The sequence below is a fragment of the Antechinus flavipes genome, chromosome 2, assembly GCF_016432865.1.
Source record: "Antechinus flavipes isolate AdamAnt ecotype Samford, QLD, Australia chromosome 2, AdamAnt_v2, whole genome shotgun sequence".
Taxonomy (NCBI): Eukaryota; Metazoa; Chordata; class Mammalia; order Dasyuromorphia; family Dasyuridae; genus Antechinus; species Antechinus flavipes.
In genome coordinates, this window is record NC_067399.1 from 231,657,362 (window position 1) to 231,679,117 (window position 21,756).

At 34.2% G+C, this 21,756-nt stretch overlaps 1 protein-coding gene across 1 annotated transcript in view; it reads right to left on the reverse strand.

The window, feature by feature from the left end:
- The window catches only part of STK4 (serine/threonine kinase 4), a 115,310-nt gene that overhangs the window by 34,089 nt on the left and 59,465 nt on the right, over positions 1–21,756 (reverse strand). The window contains exon 10 of the mRNA XM_051976484.1: positions 15,051–15,208. Coding sequence (XP_051832444.1) covers positions 15,051–15,208 — 158 coding nt within the window. The remainder of the gene's footprint in view (positions 1–15,050; positions 15,209–21,756) is intronic.

Below are 21,756 nucleotides of genomic sequence, written 5' to 3' on the forward strand. Positions count from 1 at the left end.
TGGCTGGTTTTCATGACACTACTCTACTCTCCTTGTTTTCCACCTGCCTGACTACTCCTACTTAGTCCCTTTTGCTGGATTTTTCTCCAGGTTATCCCTACTATAATCATGGGTGTCCCTTCCCCATCCCACCCCACCCAGCCTTTATTTATTGTAGGCCTTTTTGTATACTACCACTTTTAATGTTCTTATCAGTCCCAATGGATTCAATGATCACCTTTATGCAAATAATTTATATCCAGTATGAACTTCTTATCTCCAATTCCACTTCACCAAATGACTTTAGCATATCTTGAACTGGGTATCCATAAGCATCTCAAACTTATCATGTCCAAAACAGAATTCATTACCTTTTCTGCCAAACTCTCCCTTCTTGCCAACTTTCTCTATTATTTTCAAGGGTACCACCTAAGCTTGTAACTTCAGTGTTATCCTCAATTCCTTGCACTCAGTTTATATATTCAATCTGTTGTCATATCTTCTCATTTTTATTTTTACAATAGTTTTTGGATATGTTCCCTTCTCTCCTCTCATAACCAATACAGGTCCTCGTAACTTCATGACAAATGGCTTTAATCATTAGCTTTAATCATTTAATCAAGCCTTGTCTCAACCCACTCTAATCCATTCACTCAGCTGCCAAAGTGATTTTCCTCAAGTTCTAATCTGACCATGTCATTTCCCTACTCAATAAACTCCAGTGGTTCCATGATCGAATATTTAAAACCCCTTAAACCTAGCCCCTTCCTACCTTATCAGTCTTAATATACTTTATTCCCTTTCACACTCTCTACAATGCAGGTATATTAGCTCACTTGCTATTCCTTGCACAATCTTTCAATTCTGTGTCTTCATAATGGCTATGCTTTCCAACCTCACCCTGCCTCTTACTTTCTCTGCTATCCTTCAAGACTCAGATCTAGTCCCACCTTCTGTAGAAGGCCTCTTCTGCTTCTTCATGCTATTAGTGCCTACCCTTTCAGATTACCTTCGAATTTCTATGTACATATCTTGGGTACACACAGTTATTTACAAGATATTTCTTCATTAAAATATGAGTTGCTAGTAATTTGGAATTGTGCAAATTAAGGAACTAAGTTGTCCCTATGATCTGCTAACTGGGAATTACACCAAAAAGGTCATTGATAAGAAGTAAGTCCCTACATAAACCAAAATATTTATAGCAGTGCTCTTTGTTCTAGCAAGTAAGTGGAAACAAAGCAGATGCTTATTGATTAGGGAATGACTAAACAAACTGTGTTATAAGAATGTAATGGTATATTTCTGTGGTATGAGAAATGAGTATGATGAATAAATGCTTCCAGAGAAACATGGAAAGACATACATGAACTAATGCAGTGAAGAAAGCAAAACTAAGAAAATCATATATACAACTACAACAATGCAAATGGAAACAACCACCCTCACAAAACAATTGAAAGCAAATATTCAAAATTACAAAGAATAAACACTGCCCAAAGAAGAAATAGAACATACTTCCCTCCATTCCTTGGCAGAGTTGAGAAATTTACAGGTATGAAATAATGCTGACATTTTCATCATTTTTTGATGTATTAACTGGTTTCACTAATTTCTGTTTCTCTCTGTGTGTCTGTCTGTCTGTCTCTCTCTTTCTCTCTCTTTTTCCTTCCTCTTAACCCCTCCATCCCCATAAAAATATTCCTTGTTATATAGGCTCTTGAGTGGTAGAGAGAGGGATATTGGGAGAAATTCATGTGATGTGAAAAACCAATGTTTTCAATAAAAAAAATTACTTAAAAATTATGAGTTCCTTACAGGCAGGGTCAGTCTTTTTTGTCTTTTTTTGTTTCCCTAAGGCTTAGTATTGTACCTAACAGATTAAACTTGGTGTTAAGTGACTTGCCCAGGGTCACACAGCTAGAAGTGTTAAGTGTCTGAGGCCTGTCACACAGCTAGGAAGTGTTAAGAGTCTGAGACCAAATTTGAATTCAGGTCCTCCTGACTTCAGGGCTGGTGCTCTATCCACTGAGCCATCTAGCTGCCCTTAAACTTTTAATAATGCTTGCTAACTGATATAAAATGTCAGTATTGGAACAGAACAAGGATCATAGAATATTAGAGCCTGAAGGGTTCTTAGAAATCATTAAGACTATCTACCTCATTTTTCAGATAACAAAACTGAACAAAACCCGTTTTCACCATAAAAAAACACTATGCTCATGAACCATACAGAGTTTGCTTGATGGTAGCTCCCATGCATAGGGATTTTTAGCCTAGAGAACAGAAGACCCAGGAGAATATGATAGTGCTCTTCAATTATTTTAAAGGCTGTATATGATGGAGGGATTAGACTTGTTCTATCTGGCCCCACAGGAAAGAACTAGGACTAATAAGTAGAAGCTGGAAAAAGCAAATTTGGGCTTGATGTCAAAAAGAATTGTCTAATAATCTGAGCTATCTACAAGTGGAACGGATTGCCTAGAAAGGTAATAGGTTTTATTTTATTAGGGGTCTTCCAGCAGAAGCTGGACAGTCACAGATCAGATATGTTTTACTAAGGATTTCTTTCTAATAGGGGTTAAACCCAATGGCTACTGAACTGCCTTCCAGTTCAAATTCTGAGATTCAAGTTGTTAGCAGTTTCATTCACAGTAATAGATAAAGTCAGGTACTTTACAAAGCTGAAGGATACAAAAACTGGGAAGACACTAACAATCACAGAAACAAGAGTGGCATCCAAAAGGAACCAAGGATACTGTGGTCTTCAATTTCTGACAGAATTAAATTACCTGGAACTTTGTCCTCAATTTGACAGTGCCAGAGGTTTTATAAGCTTAGCTGGACAAATCCAGACACTTTTTTCCCCCTTAAGTAATGCATATTTAATAAATACTAAGTTGAAATAAAGGGAAATAATATTTTTTGCCAGGCTATTTCATCTCTTTAGTGTTTTTATGGGAAGTAGACAGAAGATGTATTGATAGATAGAAGACAGATTCCTAATAACTACAATAATAACATTCAAAGATTTCCTCCCAGTTATCTGAATAAAATCCAGCATTTATGTAGGCTTCAGACTTACTTGGATATTTGAGAACAGGTATAATTCTGGATTTCAGGCCATTAGAGAAAATAAAATCTATCTTCACCCCTTACACCCACAGGCAATAAATGTTACAAACATACGTGTTAGTTTTCACTAAATATCTCTAAGTATGTTTAACTATTCAACTATGGCATAGTCATTTATCCCCTGAAGCTAATTCCTCTTATGACAAGGATGATGGAAAACACCTTGACAATCTACCTCATAGGACTACTGTAAGAAAAATGTATTGTAAATGTAATGAACTGTAATATGCCATAGAAATGTCAACTATCTGTGAAATGGTCTGGAAAGCAATCTAGAATTATGCAAAAAAGTGTCTAAAATATTTATTTCCTTTGACTTGAAGATCATACTGATGGGCAAACACTCCAAAAAGGTCAAAGATAGACTGGTTCCATACACAAACTAAAATATTTATAGCAGCATTTTGTGTGGTAGCAAAGAACTGGGGGGTAGGGGGGGTATGAGGTTAGGGGAGAACACAACAAAGTTTCACTGATTTGGGGAATGGTTAAACAAATTGTTAAAGATAAATATACTGGAAAATTACTTCACCTTAAGAAATGATAAAAATAAAAAATACAGAATAGGCAACTAGGTGTCACAGTGAGTAGAGCAATGGGCCTAAAATCAGGAAGACCTAAGTTCAAATCTGGGCTTGGACACTTATGAGCTGTGTGGACTTAAGCAAATCACTTAACTGCTATCTGTCTCAATATCCCCATCTGTAAAATGGGGATAACAACAATAATACCTACCTTTCAGGGTGGTTGTAAAGATCAAATTAGACATTTGTAAAGTCTAAAGCACATGGCAAACATGAAAGCAATATGTAAATGTGAACTATTATCAAACAGAATAACATGGAAGATATATGAACTGATGCAAAGTGTAGGAAAAGAATATGCACAATGAAATATAAATGTAAAAAAATATATAAATGGAAAGCATGCACGCATACACATGCACGCACGCACACACACACAACCATGTACCTCTCCCCAGAATGAATGCTTGTCTAATTATAATGATCAGGATTAGTCCTAAAGAATTTATATGAGAATGCACTTTCCTTTGTGCAGAGAGAGGAATAATATGGATGAAATGCTTGATATACTGTCAGATTTGATGTGTTGGATTTGATGAACTGCCTTCTTCCTCATTTTCTCTCTCTTTGAAAAAATTCTTTGTTATAGAGTGCTTTTCTGGGTAATAGAGAACAGAAAGACACATTGAGAAAGGAATGTAAAAGTAAAAAATGACAATAAAATTATTTTAAAATATAATATCAGCCCTTGTTAGGATGGACCAGTTGCTTCTCATGACAAAAAATAACTTTAAATCTCAAATGAACTGAAAATAAAAAGATGAACTTTCCTAATAAAATTAAAAATATGAAGTCCATCTTCTTGAATTTTCTTGTAACAATTTAGAATGTTGGTTAACTTTATAAGATCTTTCCCCTTAAATTTCAATGTAACAGAGAGAAATAAATCTTTCAGATCTGTATATGGCATGATTATGTGTCTTATTATAATGCATTTCCAACAAGGAATTTAAAATTTTGACTTCAACTATAGGGAATTCTGTCCTCACAAATTCTTTTGGGTTACTGTCCATATATTGCATCTCTTGTTTGAATGGTAAGTTACTTAATTTCAAGTTACCATAAAGGCATTATTGCTGAGTTAGAATATTCAGACAGAAACACTGAAAAACTTGGTATGATGCTAGTTTCTAAAAAGTTTAATCCTTGTCCAAAATGGCACTGATTACCCAATAAGCCATTGGTCTGTTAAAATATGTAATCCCACTTCTCAAAATTCCACATGACTGAAGTATGAGATACAGGGGGAAAGTGTGTGAACTTGGACAAAATATGAAGGCCATTCTGAGACCAAGTTTCTTCATGGCAGAGTAGGGAAAGGTAAAGAAGATTGGACTAAACTATCAGTAAAGTCCCTTCCTACTCTGAAATCTTTTGATCCTTTGAAACTGACATAGATCTGAGTTTGAGTCTGCTAATCACTGAGTGACACTAGGCAAATTCCTTCACCCCTTTGGGTCTCAGTTTCATTGTCTATAAAATAACTACTTCTCCCTCCCCTCCCCTCCTCTCATAACTTCAAAAGAATGGTTGTGAGGATCAAACAAGATAATACATAAAAATGCTTTGTAAACCACAAAATGCTATAAGAAGGTGAGCTATCGGTGATTTATCTCAATTTTCTATGTGTATCCACAGTGCATGGCCACAGAGAAAAGCTTAATAAGTGCTTTGTTATTACATTCAATTTGAGGGTGGTCTCTTTGTCCATTACCAGGACGGTAGGAGTTTCAGAGATAAGTGTTGACTGATGCAAAGTTTCTATTCTGCTTTATTGAACCAAGCAAAAATAAAATGAGTTTTCAAACCACTATATAAATGGAAGTTGGTGTATTTATGGATTTGTCCTGTTATTTTTCACTCACTTTGCAATAAATGGACAATTAGCTCAAGGACTAAATGTATTTTCTTTCCTTACAGATTGGTAAACAACACATAACTCATAGCTCTCTGGTGATGAGTTTTTGTGTTCCCCAGAAATATCAAGATCTAGCCTTGGAAACTATTAACTTATTAATGAATAAGTTCAGCATTTGTGTAACTACATCATCATGATTTTAAATTATGAACACAATAGGGACATTTTTCACCCACCCCTAATATGTCCATTTCCAAAATAGGCAGAGAGATAAAAACTTAATAGAAAAATGAATAATTGACTATTCTTGAACAATACAGAAAGGTGTTTTTTTTTTTGTTTTTAGAGAAACCTGAAGAAAGTTTTCCTCCCAATCAGATTTGGAATTCTATTCTGAAATGCAGAGCAAAAGATAGTTTCATGAAGTCACAAAATGTTGTCATCTGCCCAGGCAAAGGATAATGCTAAAAATATCTTCTACCAAAAAAGACCAGCTGCCTAAGCTTTTAATTCTCTGTAGAATTAGAAATATTAGTATGATTTCATAGATCATTAGGTTGGTTCAAACTAACATTAGATTAATAGTTGTATGGTTTTGTATATTTGACTCTATCATCATTAAATTCCCTGGAAGAATATTATCTTTTGCTTCAGCATTAGGACTATATTGGAGGCAATTTGGCATGGTAGAAAGAAGACTTGAAACCAAATTCTGACTTTATTATGTGACCTCAAGTCTGTATACAGTAAGTGAGTCAATAACAGATAAGACAGCACAAGTATTGCATTTGTATGGCAGAATATGGCAGAAAGATCATTCACTCTCCTTGGAGTCAAAAGATCTACGTTCCAATCTGCCTTTATCACTAACTGGATACACCTCAGCAAGTCCCTTAATGTCCCTGGTCCTTAATTTCATAATTGGTAAAATGAAAGGGTTGGATCAAATGACCTTTAAGTTTCTTCCACTTCTAAATCTACAATTCTAGGAAGTATTAAGATTCAGAGAAAGGTATCCAGTACAATGGACAGATCTTCTAGAAAGGACACATATAAAGGTAAAGAAGGAGAAGGCCTGAATGGGTTACATTCTGCAGTTGTGAAGGGAGTGACTACATTGAGGGGATTACCAATCCATAGACAAATCAAAGTGTCATCTAAGGCATATTGCTCAGTTTCCTTTTATGTAGGAGATACATGTTTGCTGTATCTTCAATAAAAGAATATAGTGATGTTCTTTCCTAAACACTATAAAACAATATTATTTCTCTGTTAAAGCTTCTATCATGACATGGATTATTGGGATTACTGAGGCTCTCTCAAAGGTAATTCTATCAGAATGTGAATTCCAACAGGTTTTTTTACCAAGGGAACATGCTTCAAGTCTTTCTCTGATAATAAATTGTTCTCTAAGGATCTGCTCAATTAAGTGCAAAGAACTCATTGCTAGATCATATGCCATTGGTTGATAAATTATTTTTGTTAAAGAAACTCACAAAAGTGTCCAAAAAACATGAAGAATAATTCCACATGACTGAAATCTGAGGCATTTTAAAAGATTAAAGCTAAAAATTATTGAATGATATTTTTATTATATTTATGAAAGGAACTTAGAAAGATGACAAATTATACACAAGATATTAACATATTGGGCAGTAATTTATTTCAACCAATCTATCCTCTCTTCGATACATCCTCTACAACTACATTGCTAAGATCAAGTTACTACTCTAGTCAAAAGTTTTTATTAGCTCCCTGTTGTCTACCAAAGAAACTAAATTATTGATACTGGCACAGATGGTCTTCTGCAATCTGACAGCCTTATAGCAAACTACTTTTTTTCATGTGTCTTACATCCAAACAATCTGAATATAAGACCAGACCTATTCCTCCTTTGGTGTCCTCATTCATCACTACACATTTTCCCCACTCTCCTAATCCAATGATGCTGGGAATAGATTTCATTTATTGCACTCAGTTTATTTTTTAAGAGGATACTTCAGGTCCCATTTTGTCCTATGAAGCCTTCTCTGATACTTCAAGAAAAGTGACCACCCCCTTCAAATTACAAAATAATGTAATACTTAGACTTTCACAATAAATTTACTGTACTCTCCCTTAAATCAGTTATTTATGTACTTAGATTGTAAGTTCTTTAAGATATGGTCCTACATGGCTCTTTTCACAGTGAAGTGATTCAGACTTCAGATTTCCAATGGTCTTGTGATTGAGAGAGCCATCTGCCACCAGAAAGAGGACTATGGATCACAACATAGTAATTTTCACCTTTTTTGTTATTGTTCACTTGCTTTGTTTTCTTTCTTATTTTTTTTCCTTTTTGATCTGATTTTTCTTGTACAGCATAATTGTGGAAATATGAATAGAAGAATTGCACAGATTTAATATATGTTGGATTATTTGCTATCTAAGGAAGGGGGTAAGGGAAAGGAAGAGAGAAAAAAATTTAGAACACAAGTTTGCAAGGGAGAATGTTGAAAACTATCTATACATGTATTTTGAAAATAAAAAGCTAAAAAAAAAAAAAAAAGATATGGTCCTAAAAACCATCAAATCAAAATCAAATTCAAATCAAAAAAATTTGGTCTACTTCATATCATATCTATTTTGGGGGTATATTATTACAAGTGCTGAGCATAGGATTCTACAGAGAAATTTAATATTACACAGGGGAGTGGGGGGTAATGGTGTCACAGTACACAGTCCACAAGAAAGCAACTAAGAAATTTCACTTGGTTTTGTTTTTACTGTGAAGGGTGATTTTGTTAGTGTGAGGACACTTCTTCTGGAAGTCTCTTTTAATGATAGATAATTCTGTTAGAAAGTTTCTTCTTATGTATAAGCTCAATTCACCTCTATAATAGCTCCTCAAAAAGCTGAAGACACAGGTAATTTTCTCCTCTTCCTCCACCTCACCCTCAATCTTCTTATCTCTAGGCTAAATGTCTGTAGTTCCTTCAACTGATCTTGTATGGGTGATCTCCAGCCCCTTTCCTTGCATGATCAATTTCCTATAGCAAGCTTCTGTTTGTATGGAGAAGCTGTCCCTCCTAAAATATGGTGCCAAAATGTGAAACTATTCCAGATGGGATCAGCTCAGTCCTAAACTGACCTGTTTTGGACAAGAAGATCATACTAACATTATTTACCATGTTTCTAGGGCCAACAAGATGCTACAATTTGTGTTCCTTTACCTGGAGATGAGTTCTATCAAGGACTCACAAGAATGAGACATGACAATGTGATTTTCACCAGAGGCCTCAAGGTCAAAATGGAACTCTGGTAGAAATGTACTTATCTCCAAAAAAAGTTGGTTATTTCAATACTTCAGGATATGTTATTTTACCCAGTGTCCTCCTTCTATAGTATAGTATATATAGTCTTTCCATGCCTTGGTAATGAGTTGTTTAATTACTATGACAAAAAGAAAAATGTGCCATCTAAAAGCTAACTCTCTGGTGATACATTTCTCTGTATCTAGGAAAGAGGGATATAGAATGATCTAAGCACCTACTATTTCAGAAAGCATTATGCTAAATGGATGCTAGGGATATAAAGATAGGGATAAAATTAGAAAGGAAGAAAAATGAAGTCAAATTAGGAGTGGTGGACTGGAAAAAGAGGGAAAGGGAGATGGAATCACCAGAAGTTACAATAAATAAATTTAGGAGGAACAAAGTAGAAATAAAGCTGAAAGAATGAGGAATTATGAGCACACAAGAATTTCCAGGCACTAGACCACAGAGGTTGAATGATTATGAATGAGTAAAATTAAGGGTATGTTTATTCCTATAAGTAGCAGAGGTAGAGTAATGGCCAGGATATTTGAGGGGTTACTCATATGTATACTAAAGTCTCTAAATATAAGGATAGAGGTTGAGGTGGGGAAGAAGACTGTCATTTAGGTGCTGAACTCCTTAAAAAGAGGGAAAATGATTTGGAGGTTGATAAATTAAAATAACCAACACCTGGATAGGGTCATAAAGATGAATGGAATGAATTCTGAATGATGAAAATAAGAGAGAGGATGTAGAAGAGGCAGTTAAAAAAAAGCAAAGAAAACTAATTTTTTTAATGGCTCAGTTTATCAGGGGACCTAAGAGAAGGTACATTTAGAGATATGGTGTTTCTGAAGGAAGTCAGGTTTCTATTATTAAAAAAGGAAAAAAAAAAAGGGTGGGGGAATATTTAAGAAACAAGGTCAAATATGAAAGTCAGTATGTTATTAACAGTATGTGATTCTAGAGGATATAATGACTTAGGGTGACACAGCAGAACAAGAATATGATCAAGACAACTATTATAAGCCCTGTAAGTCTTCTCTCTATGCTACACATTTCCAGTCCCTTCACCTGCTCTGTGCTATCCTCCTCCTGTGGGAGAATTTCAATTTGTCAGTGTCTTCCCTACAGCGTGGAACCCAGAACACAATATCACTCCTCTGAACAATAGTCAGGAAGATTACAGCCAGCCTTATCTCCCTCTTTACAGATACTATGCCTTGTCAGTGTTGCCTAAGAGCACATATGCTCTTTCAGGTGTTCTGTGCACTGCACATTGAACTGGGGATGTGAAAATTGAGCTACTGTGAGCAATCTCTGAGATTATAGAGAACAGGAGAGGTGTCAAAAGCTAAGAGAGGGGCAAATGTCTCAATTTCCAAAAATGGGAGGAGGAAGAAGTCCACAGATCATAAGCCACTGAGCCTGACTAAAATTCCTGACAAAATTCTAGAATACATAATTAGAGCATTTAGATACATAAGAACTAAAAGTGATAACAAAGACCAAGTTCAAAAGACCACACAAATTCTTTCTATTGTCATCAAGAACAGGCTTTGCCACATTAACTTCATTCCTTTTTATGACAATAGCAGTAAAGTCTACGTACCCAGTAAACTTAAATTTCAATAAAGCATCTAACAAAGTCAATTCCTGTGGACAAAATGGAAAGACATGAGCAAGGCATGATAGATGGATTTGGAACTTGAAAGATTAGACCCAAAGATTAGACAATAATTAATAAAAATCTCCTTAAAGCAGATGTCCTTTGCAGGATCTATGAACTTGCTTTGAAAAATAACTTGATGATTGCATTTCAAAATAATTAGTTTCCTTTGTAATCCCATATATTTTACGTATTAAAAAACTAAAAATCCAAGAAGGGGTTCACAAGATTCACCAGACTATCAAAGAGGTCCACAACACAAAAAAAGAGGAAGAAATCCTATCTTAGAGGGAAATCAAGAACAGAGTGTCCCAGGGATCTGTTCCTGGTTCATTGCTATTTAATATGTCTATCAACTTCTTGGATAAAGACAGACATGGCATGCCTACTAAAATTACGAATGACACAAATTTGGAAGATTGACCGACATGTTATTTGTTCAAGATCTCTAATGATCTGGATGGGCTAGAAAATGAGTTGATGATAAAATATAAAACAGATACAAAACCTTTCACTTGGATTCAAAACAGTAATTCATAATATAAGATCGGAGGTTGAGGAAAAGAAAGTAGATCATATCATAACATTTCATGTAGAGTAAACAAAGGACCCATTCTTGAGAAGTTCACAATCTAATAGGACAAAACAAAAGGATCCTACAGGGGATAGTAAAAAGAACAAAAGAGAGGTCTAGAAAAAGTAAAATGAGAAATCTGAGGGAGAAAAGCTTATATTCATCCAGGGGTAGGAAGAAAGATCAGGGAAGAATTTAAGGAGCAAGTTAATATCTGAGTTGAACCTTAAAGGAAGAGAGAGATTCTCCATTTTTATGGTCTTGCTAGAATTTGTGTTATGGGCCAGAACTTAAAACAAGGTGCTAAGTCAGTGGAATTGATAGAGACAGTGGTTATTTAGCATGATGCTTAACAGTTCTCTAGTTTAGTATGTGTACTTAGTACTTACTATAGTTCTACAAGATTCACACCTTTGTTTAGAGAGGATATAAGTCCGAACAAACTCAGCTAGAATGAGAACTAGGGAAGACAGAGAAGTGGTGGCAGGCTGTCCTCCTTTGCTTCTCCACTGAAACCAAGATCCGGAAGGCCTCCAAAAAAAAATAGCCGAGCCCCAAGTGAAGGAGACAAGACTTTGAAGGAGACAATAAAGGATTTGGATTTTTTGTGATGATTACTGAAGTGAAATGAAGACTGCTCCCAGAGACCCAAGAAAACCTCAACAGAGAATATTACATTTATGCTTCTGGCATAAGCTTCAAGAACCTAGAAGCATTCTCCAGATTACAATGAGATAACAGATAAGGACTTTAGTATGTAATTAAGGTTATATATACATCAAATATGGAAAAGGAGGCTTTCTATATTTTTATAGTTAGTATTCACTTGCTTCTAGAAATTTGATTTATTTCCACTGGATCAATTTAAAAGGAGGTGTTGATAGCTATTGCTATATTTCTAAGGAGGTTTCAACGTTTCAATCACTACATATCTTACATGTTAAAAAGAACTTCTGTTGTCATTTGAATTTGGCAAAGAAGGCAACTCAGTTTTAGTATTGGAATTTATATTCAGCTGTGGATGGAAACAGGGAGCTGTTTGCCAAGATGAAATGTTGCCATTACTGATTAAATAACTTGCAGTTTGACTGCTTTGGGCAAAAAGGTCATTTCAAATAGCAACTTGTTTTGGAGAGGGAAAAGAAGCTCTTTTCTTATAATTAAATATTGCCTTACTGGAAATCAAAGTCTCTGTTGAGGGCTTGGACAAATGGGAGAGGTGTAAAATATCCACAGGAAAATGTTTAGTCTGTTAGACTGATAATCCAAACTGAAGAACATTTAAATTTCACTCCAAGAAACTTGATAACATAAGCATGTATATAACTCTTACTATTTCAATAGTTTTATATCTGTGATTGTGATTTCTCTAACAAATATGCTTCTTCACTAGAATGTGAACTTCAGGGAAGAAGCTGTTTTGTTTTTTGTCTATTTCCCCAGAACCTATCACAGTGCAAGCTTACACAAAAGATATTGGAAAAAATGCCTGTTGATTGATTCATTTATTTATTTTGATGGCTGCACTGGTATTTTCAATAAATATAGAGTGATTCCAAGAAAGGAAATCAGAGATTTGTATGATATTGTGAAATATTATATCACTTAACTACATGTGAATTTTATAGAAACCATCACCAAAAAAATCAAGAAATATTCTCACTTAAGATGAACTGTACTTATCAGAATAGCATTTGGACTAATGCTTTCAATTATCTAATTTATAACTTTGACAAAAGATATATAATCAGAAAACTACATTAGTGCTGAAATAGATTTTAGAATACAGAATAACAGTGATGAGAAGGACCTTAAAAATACTGAACACAAATTGTGTGGATGGAACTACAGAATAACAAATCTAACAGGAACTTAGAACATAAAATAACAACTAAAAGGGAACATTTTGCATTTTACTTAATATATTCCTCCAAAGACCTCTTCTAGGGAGAGATTATTACACGTAACATTCTTCCACCTGTGATACTTATTCAAAGTATATAAATTGGATCCATAATTTAATAATAAGAAAAGAGCAGGGTGGATTGAGTCTGGGAAATTATACAGCATTTTTCACAGATTCCAAGCTGCTCCTTAAGACTACCACAGTGCCAAAAAATCATTTAATATCAGTATTTTTACTGGCTACAGACAAGAGACCATCACAATCTCTGAGGAACCAAAATGTGAATGACTCAAAGGACAATAAAGAGATGCAGAGTGGGTTACAGCAAATTACCAATGAAATACTGAGTTTAAAAACGCAGCAAGGGACCTCATCCAGAAAATGTATACTTAGAAAAAAAAGTAGGCATATTTCAAATTGAAACTGAAGGTTAACAGATAGTTTGAATTATGCACTTATACTCACAAAATATTGGAAAACAAAGAGAGAAGTCTTTATTGAAAGAGAAAAACCTATACTAGCTCTTACCCTCTACAAATTTCTTTCTATGCAAGGACAAGAATTACAAAGAACAAGAAAGCATGGATAGATTATGATCTACATCAATAAAAGAAGGATAAACATCTATGAGATCAGAGAACCACCAACATGCTTAAGTAAAATTTATATCCTTAAGAAGTAGTTAGGAGGCAATCAGTAGCACTATATCAGTAAAAGAATGATTAGCTTAAGAATCTGAAGGTTTCAGTCAGAACTCTGCCACTAAATCACACTTTAGTTAAATTTTAATATCCCAAGGTTCTCAGTTTCTCTTGTAAAATGTGGGGATTAGATAAGAAAATCTATCTTTTTCTAGTTCTATGATCTGTAAACTAAAAGTATTATTACTTTTTTTCAAAATGAAAAAGTAAAGCATAGATCAAAGTTACTCTGTAGATAAGTAGAATCCCTTGGATAAGAATCTGAAGCCCAAGATCATGTTTCATGGAAATATCTAAGGGATTTTGAATTTGGCTATAAAGTACCAGCAAGTTTCTGAGAATGTTTTTAAAATTCTGAAAGCAAAAGTACTTTAAAAAATACACACAAAAGGAATACAGATTTCTATAGCCTATTCTCAACCCTGATTTTATTACTCATCATTCCTTCCCAAACATAAATTGAGTCTATGGTTAGAAAAGGTACCATGTAAATTACAAAATCTCAGCATTTGAAAGAGTAAGAAGTCCTCCACAACAACCCAAGACAGGTAAGCGCCCTGACCACACTACACCAGATTGCATTTGGTTTCTTACAAGTCAGGACATCACACCTTCCTGGTTCTCTCCCATAGATTCTTCTTTCCTATTTCTGGGATCTCCTTTATAAGTTGCTTCAACGTTATCTTCCAAAAATAACTTTTGGGAGATGAAGAGCATGGAGAGTGAGTATGATAGCTCTTAGTGCTTTTTTGATATTTCCACACTACTCATTGGACAGGTATTTAGCCTGAATGCCTGACTAGGGCAAAACACCAGAACTCTAAGAGAGGATTGGGACAGAGTCATGATATGCAGTTTCTACAAGAAACTTTGAAATATTAGTTCTTTCTTCTTCTAATGAAATTCTCAAAAAAGCTAAAATGGAAAGAACTGTTATCAAAAGAGTTTCATTTGCTATTACCACCTCTCCTCTAAGTTTTAAGTGTTAGATCTCATCCCCTCATAAAAAATTATAGCCAAAGTAGTTTCACTTGACAGCTGACTGGTTCTTTTACCATTCTAAATTTCAAGCTGACCTTGGAAGTATTATGAGTGAAGGATTTCTGAAGTGCAAAAATCTCACTACATAAAAAAGACAGAGTAAAACTGAAATGTCAATAAAAATGTCACAATACAAAACTCAAGAGGGCACATTAGAAGCTGCTATTAGTAGTACAAGAGAAAATATAGAGCAATGGCTAATGGGAAATAATTAGAAAGCGTCTGGCTCCATAGATCACGTAGGATGTGAAACATTTCATGTAACATTAGAAGCCAGAATTATCCTTGTAAATGTCAATCTACTTACAAATTCATAGTCTCCATCTTGTGGTACTTTCCAATCTGAAGAATTTTTCAGTGGGCCTGGGGCATTTTTGCCAAAGCTGTTGACCTGATTCTCTTTTTCTTTCTGCTCAAAATACTCAAGGAAAGATGGCTTTGCAGGCTGCATAGTTTCATCTCTTCCTGAAAACAAAGAAAAGAAGAGAAAGCAAATTATTTTGTGGGATCATACAAAGTTGGACAATATGTTGAATGAGACACCAGATTTGGAATCAGAGGGCTTGGGTTCAAATCTGGTTCTGCTACTTTAATATCTATGTGATTTTGGGAAATTCACTTCACTCTTTTGGCTCAGTTTTCCTCATGTGTGAAATGAGAGTTAAATTCGATCAGCAGTATTCAAACTTTTTGGTCCCAGAAACCTATTACAATGCTTAAAAATTATTCAGGACCTTAAAGAACTTATTATGTGGGTTTTACCTACTGATATTTACTATATTAAAAATTACAACAATTAAATTTATTAACTCACTTATAAATAAGAATAATTATTATATAAGTATAGATAATATACTCATTTATAAATAATATAATTATCATATATAAGTAGATATGATATTAATCAATTGTAATAATAAAATAGTAATAATAAACCCATCACATGTTAACCTAGATAACATTTTAAATGAAAAATAACTACATTATTCAAAATTAAAAAATATTAGTGATATAATATGGTAGTGTCTTACATATTTTTGTAAATATGTTTGGTTTTATAATAAACAGTTGGATTCTCATATTTGCTTATTCATTTAATCTGTTATGAAATACTGTTTTGGTTGAAATATAAGGAAAAAAAAACTTCAAATAGGTATGTAATTGGAAAGGAAAGGGATATTTTAATAGGCAAGTAAGTTCTGAGAATTATTGAGATAGTTTAGACACTTGAGACCACGTTGAAAAGGTTTGTGAGATCACCAGAAACCCTTGGACTACACATTGAGAACTGCAGGACTAAATTCTGAGGTCTTTTACGGCTCTGAAGTCTATAATATTATGGCAAATCCTATCACCCTCTGAAGTACTATAACTTGCTTAGATAATCTCATGCTTTTTGGGAGACAGAGCTCAGAGTCAAGAATGAGAAAGGACTCAATACTTCATTAGAAACTATACCTTCCTTGTTTTCTCCTGTCATGTCCTTCCATTTCTAGAGTTGGAAAGTTGTTTCCTCTTACCTATTTCTATGTCATAAGTTTGAGTCAGGCTTCTTGATTTACTAGCTGTATTACTTCATGTAAGTCATTTTCACTCTCTGGGTCCTGGTATTCTTATAGGCATAACTGGAATAATTAACACTTACATAGCTCACCACATAGAAGTGTGAAAAAATAAAGTGCTTAATAAATGATAAAATAGAACACTAACACATTATTGGTGAAGTTGTGAACTGATCCAACCATTCTGGGAACTATGCTCAAATGGCTATCAGACTTTGATCCAGCAGTGTTTCTACTGGGCCTGTATTTCAAAGAGATCATAAAAGAGGGAAAAGGGCCCACATGTGTAAAAATGTTTGTGGCAGCCCTTTTTATAGTGATAAGGAACCGGAAACTGAACATATATAGAAGAATTATACATGTTTTAAACATATATTGAATTACTTGTCATCTAGGGGAGTGGGTGGAGGAAAGAAAGGGGAGAAAAAATTTGGAACACAAGGTTTTGCAAGAATGAATGTTGAAAACAATGCATATGTTTTGAAAATAAAAAGTTTTTAAAAAATAAAATGGAGGGGCAGCTAGATGATATAATGGATAGAGCACTAACCCTGAAGTTAGGAGGACTTGAGTTCACATCCGGCCTCAGACACTTAATACTTCCTAGCATGTGACACGGGGCAAGTCACTTAACCCCAAATGCTTCAGCTTAAAAAAAAAAAAAAAAAAAAAGGAAAACTAATAAATGATAAAATGTCATAGAAATATGAATAATTGTTGTGATGATGCCATCTCTTAGTTTCTCATTGCTCAAAACCCTGAAGTAATGATTCAAGATTCAAGGCAATCTAAATCTGTCTGTAGAAACAAGAGAGATAATTCACACTTATGTGCAGAGGTGGAAATCCTCAGGAATGGAACATTATATTTAATTTTAATGTTTGAATATATTGACATACTGATTGGGTCTAGAAGTGGAAAGAAATGGGATACAAGGAGAAACTTTAGAAATATAAAAGCAAAGATGTGATTAAAAATCTATTGAAAAAATTTTAAGAGTTCAGAGGGGGATACAAATGAAAATTTTCTTACTACTTTGTTAAATTTAATATGAAATTCTAAAAAGTAAATAGCACATTACAGAAGTCAATAGTTTCATATCTAAATATTTTGTTCTTTCTATATAAAATGTTTCTTTTTGGTGACTATTAAATTTTATAATAAAAAGATAAATTTTAAAATAAAAAATTAAAATAAAATATAAGGTTTTATAATTTATATGAAACCTTCTTCATAATGATTCTGTGAGATTATAATGGTTCACCTATTATCATTTGCTCTCAGCTTCATCAGTAAAATAGGAGTTAGTAATTTGCTAAAGCCTACACAACTAGTAAGTGGCAGAATCAAGACTTGACCCTAAGTTTTCTGTTTAAGTCTTATGTACCATCTACCACATCCAGCTGCTGAATAGGAAGCCCTCAAACACTAGGGCCAATTCATTGAGAAAGTACTCAATTTAGAGATTGCTCTATACTTTTCCCTTTTCCTTGTTTGTCTCTCCTGACTACTTCAGTGTTTATTAAAATATTCGAGTTATAGTAAGTAATAATATTGTAGGAGACAAAATTCCATTTAATTAAGCTATTTATCAGTTTTTTGGGAGGGAAAGGCTAGGTGTCAAGATCCTTTATATCAATCTAACTAGCTTTAAGTGCTAAAACATATTAATATTCTTATAAGTATGATTTATATTTCAATTTTTACAAAGTGAAATTTATTTCCCTAGATCTTGTTTTTCCTCTGACACCTATGGATATTTCCCAATGCTTAATACCTGAATCTCTTTTTTTCTGGAAAATTTTAACCTAATGTTTTGTTCTCAATTTGAATTCATGCCTAAAACCAAATACAATACTTTTTATGATACTACTTCCTCTTGATTATCCTTCTACTTGCTTGACCACTCCTCAATCTCACTGGATTCATATCCATATCACACGTCCCTTACTGTGGGTATATTTCCAGGATCTCTCCTGGGTCTTCTCTTCTTTTTCTTTATATTCTCTCACTTGGTGACTTTTTCAGATGCCACAGGTTTAATCATCTTTATGCAGATATATAAAATCTTAGTCTCTCTCCTCAATTCTTGTCATCTATTAAATTTCAAATCGGATATCCCATGGACAATTCAAACTTAACATGTCCAAAAATGAACTCGTGTCTTTCTTCCAGAATTGATCCTTCCTCACAAATTCACTTTTCCAAAGGAATCATGGCCCTTTCACAACCTCAGCAATGCCTGAATCCTTACTCTATTTCCCCTCATATATACAATCAAGTTGCCAAATCTCTCACATCCATTCCCATCTCACTATTCATGAAACCACCAGCTTGGTTCAGACCTTTAACACATCTTTTCATGGTTAACTACCATGGCCTTATAATTGATCTCCATGCTTCAGATTTCTGACAAACTTTAGTTCATCCTCCACATACATAGCTGCCAAAATGAATTTCCTTAAGCACAAGTCATTCTTCTATTCAATGCTCTGGCAACTCCCTAGTGCATCTAAGATCAAATATGAACCAGAGGTTCCACAAGTCTTTGTAACCTAGCACCAATTTATCTTTCTAGCCTCATTATTCCCTTTCCTAACTTTACTGTGAGGTCAGCTGTTACCATTCCTCTCACAGAGCACATACTGTCCCTTTGCCCTAGCCATCCAACATACTTGAAGGGCTTTCTTTCTTCACCCTTACCTCATAGAATTCTTCTGCTCTTTCAAGATTAAGCTCAAATACTACCTTCTCTTGAAGCTTTCCTGAGCTTACCCCTTTTCCTTAAACTACTTTGTATTTATTTTATATGTACTTATATATGGACATGTTATCTCCTTGTAATTTCCTTAAGAAGAGAAACCATTTCATGTTTTACTTTGTATTCACAGATCCTAGCACAGTACCCAGAAGACAGCAAGCATTTAAAAAATGCTTGTCGATACATGACTTGGATATAAAAGATCACATCATAAACACAGGAATAAGAAAAGGATAACCTTTCATATCTATGAACAGAAGAGTTCTTTAAAAAAAAAAATGAGATCAGAGGAGATCAAATAGACAACTGTGACTGAATTCTGACGAAACTGAAAAACTTTTGTATTAATAAAATTAGTAAAGTTGAAATTAGAAAATAAACATTTTACTGAGAAAAATCTTTTGTAGTTTCTCTGATAAAGACTTGATCTATATTTTTGATCCTTTATTCTCCCCTCTACTACACCTTCCACATAGCTGTCACCATAGTCTTCATAAAAAATGACTGATCATTTCATCCCATTGTTCAATAAATTTTGATGGCTCCCTACAACCAAAAGGTTCAAATACAAACGCCTCTATTTGGCATTTAAAGCTTTTTAGCCTAGATAGCATTATACTGGATAAGAGTGTTGGGCTTATAATTAGAAAGAGCTGAGTTTAAATTCTGACTCAGAATGGCTGCATGATTCTGGGAAAGTCCCTTAGCTTCTTTCAACTTCAGTTTCATCAAGTATAGAACAAAGAGGTAGGGCCTGCTGGCATTTAAGGCCTCCTCCAGTTTTAATTCTCTGCATCTGTTTTTACAGATTTACTATATGTTACTTCCCTCTTCAAACATTTGACAGCTTAGCCAAAGTGGAATTTTTGTTGTCACATACAGACTATCTCCCTTCTCTATGCCTTTGCGCTGGCTATTCGTCATAGTTGGAATGCATTCCCTCATCATGTTTACCTCTAGCTTCCTTCAAAGATAAATTCAAGGGCCACCTTCTGCCAAAAACTGATCCTGGATCTCCCAACTTTTTTTTTTCCTCCCACTGAAAAAGCAATTTGTGACATAATTGTAACCCTAGATTTAGTGATAAAGTGCCATATAAAATTTAACAATTTTATAAAGTAATGGTCAAGTTTGTAAATTTTTCTTTCACAAATATAAATATTACATTTAAAATCTTCTCGGTGCAGAGGAATCCACTAAGTACTACTATTAGATGCTGTTAACAAAGGAAACAAAATATAGACAAGGGAAAAAGCAAATCCTTCTTTCCAATGTTTCCCATCAATCTGGATTATTTTTTACTAAGAAAATGTATCACAGTACATAGCATCATACATTCTGGTCATATATAAATTTACTCATTTTCTTCGGAAGAGAAGCCATTCTTCGCAGTCTCAAAACAAAACCAACAAATTCCCACTTCTACAAGATTTTTAGATTTTGGAACAGATTTTATTTCATACAACAATTGTTACAGATCAGGTGCTAATGTAAATGTCACCAAAACTGTTCACATAACTCAGGCCTAAACATCATATATGAAATACTAAAAAACCTCTTTGAAACCAAATGTTTTACACCACAGAATCACAGAATTCTAGCATTAGGATGAACCTGAGAATGGAGACCATCAAATATAGAGTTGTTAGTATTTGGGAACACCAAAGCTTAGAAATCCAAATGTTATAGTTAAAATGCACATTAGAGGATACTTACATGTAAAGACAGAGGATCAGAGAAGGGAGTAGTTTGCCAGAATCACACACAGTGAGTTAGTGGCAAAACAGACACTAGAATATAAGTTTTCTGAATCAGAGCCCACTCTGCTCTTCCCACTGCTCCAGAGTATCTTTTATAGAAAGTTGAAAATTAAGCTATCTAACAATTTATTAGTTGCAAGTGAGTCACAAGGAAACTGCTAATGAAAAATATTTATAGCAGACAAACAAACAAACAAACAAACAAAAAAAGAAATATCACCAGCATCTAAATTTCCTTAACCATGTGATATGGGTTGAAACTTAAAATTTTCCTCAGTCTAGACTGAAATTTAACTTCGAATTAAAGAAAAATATTCACTCAAATGTACAGATTTCTACTATAGAATAATTAAATTTGTCAAATTTGGTTCTGCTATCCAAAGGAGCAGCAGTGACCATGAATCAGGTTCTTTTCATGATAAAAAAACCTTTTACGGCTGTTGAGAGAACTATTAATAGAAACCCCTGAATAATCAGTCTTTATAACACAGCATGTATACATTGCAGCAGAAAGGGTGTGGCTACCACCAAGTTGGCACACCAATCCAACATGATAACTAGTTCTTTTTAGTAGTTAGCAACAAGAGCTCCATTTTTTAAAAAAATCCAAATTCATTGAACGAACATTTGCTGAACACATATGATATATAAGGCCTTGAACTAGACACTACTGAGGACAAAGAGCAAATAAGGGATGGCACCCTCCCCCAAAGAGCTTATATTCTTTTTTTTTTAAATAACTTTTTATTGACAGAACCCATGCCAGGATAATTTTTTTTACAACATTATCCCTTGCACTCACTTCTGTTCTGATTTTTCCCTTCCCTTCCTCCACCCCCTCCCCCAGATGGCAAGCAGTCCTTTACATGTTAAATACGTTACAGTATATCCTAGATACGAACAGTTCTCTTGTTGCACAAGGAGAATTGG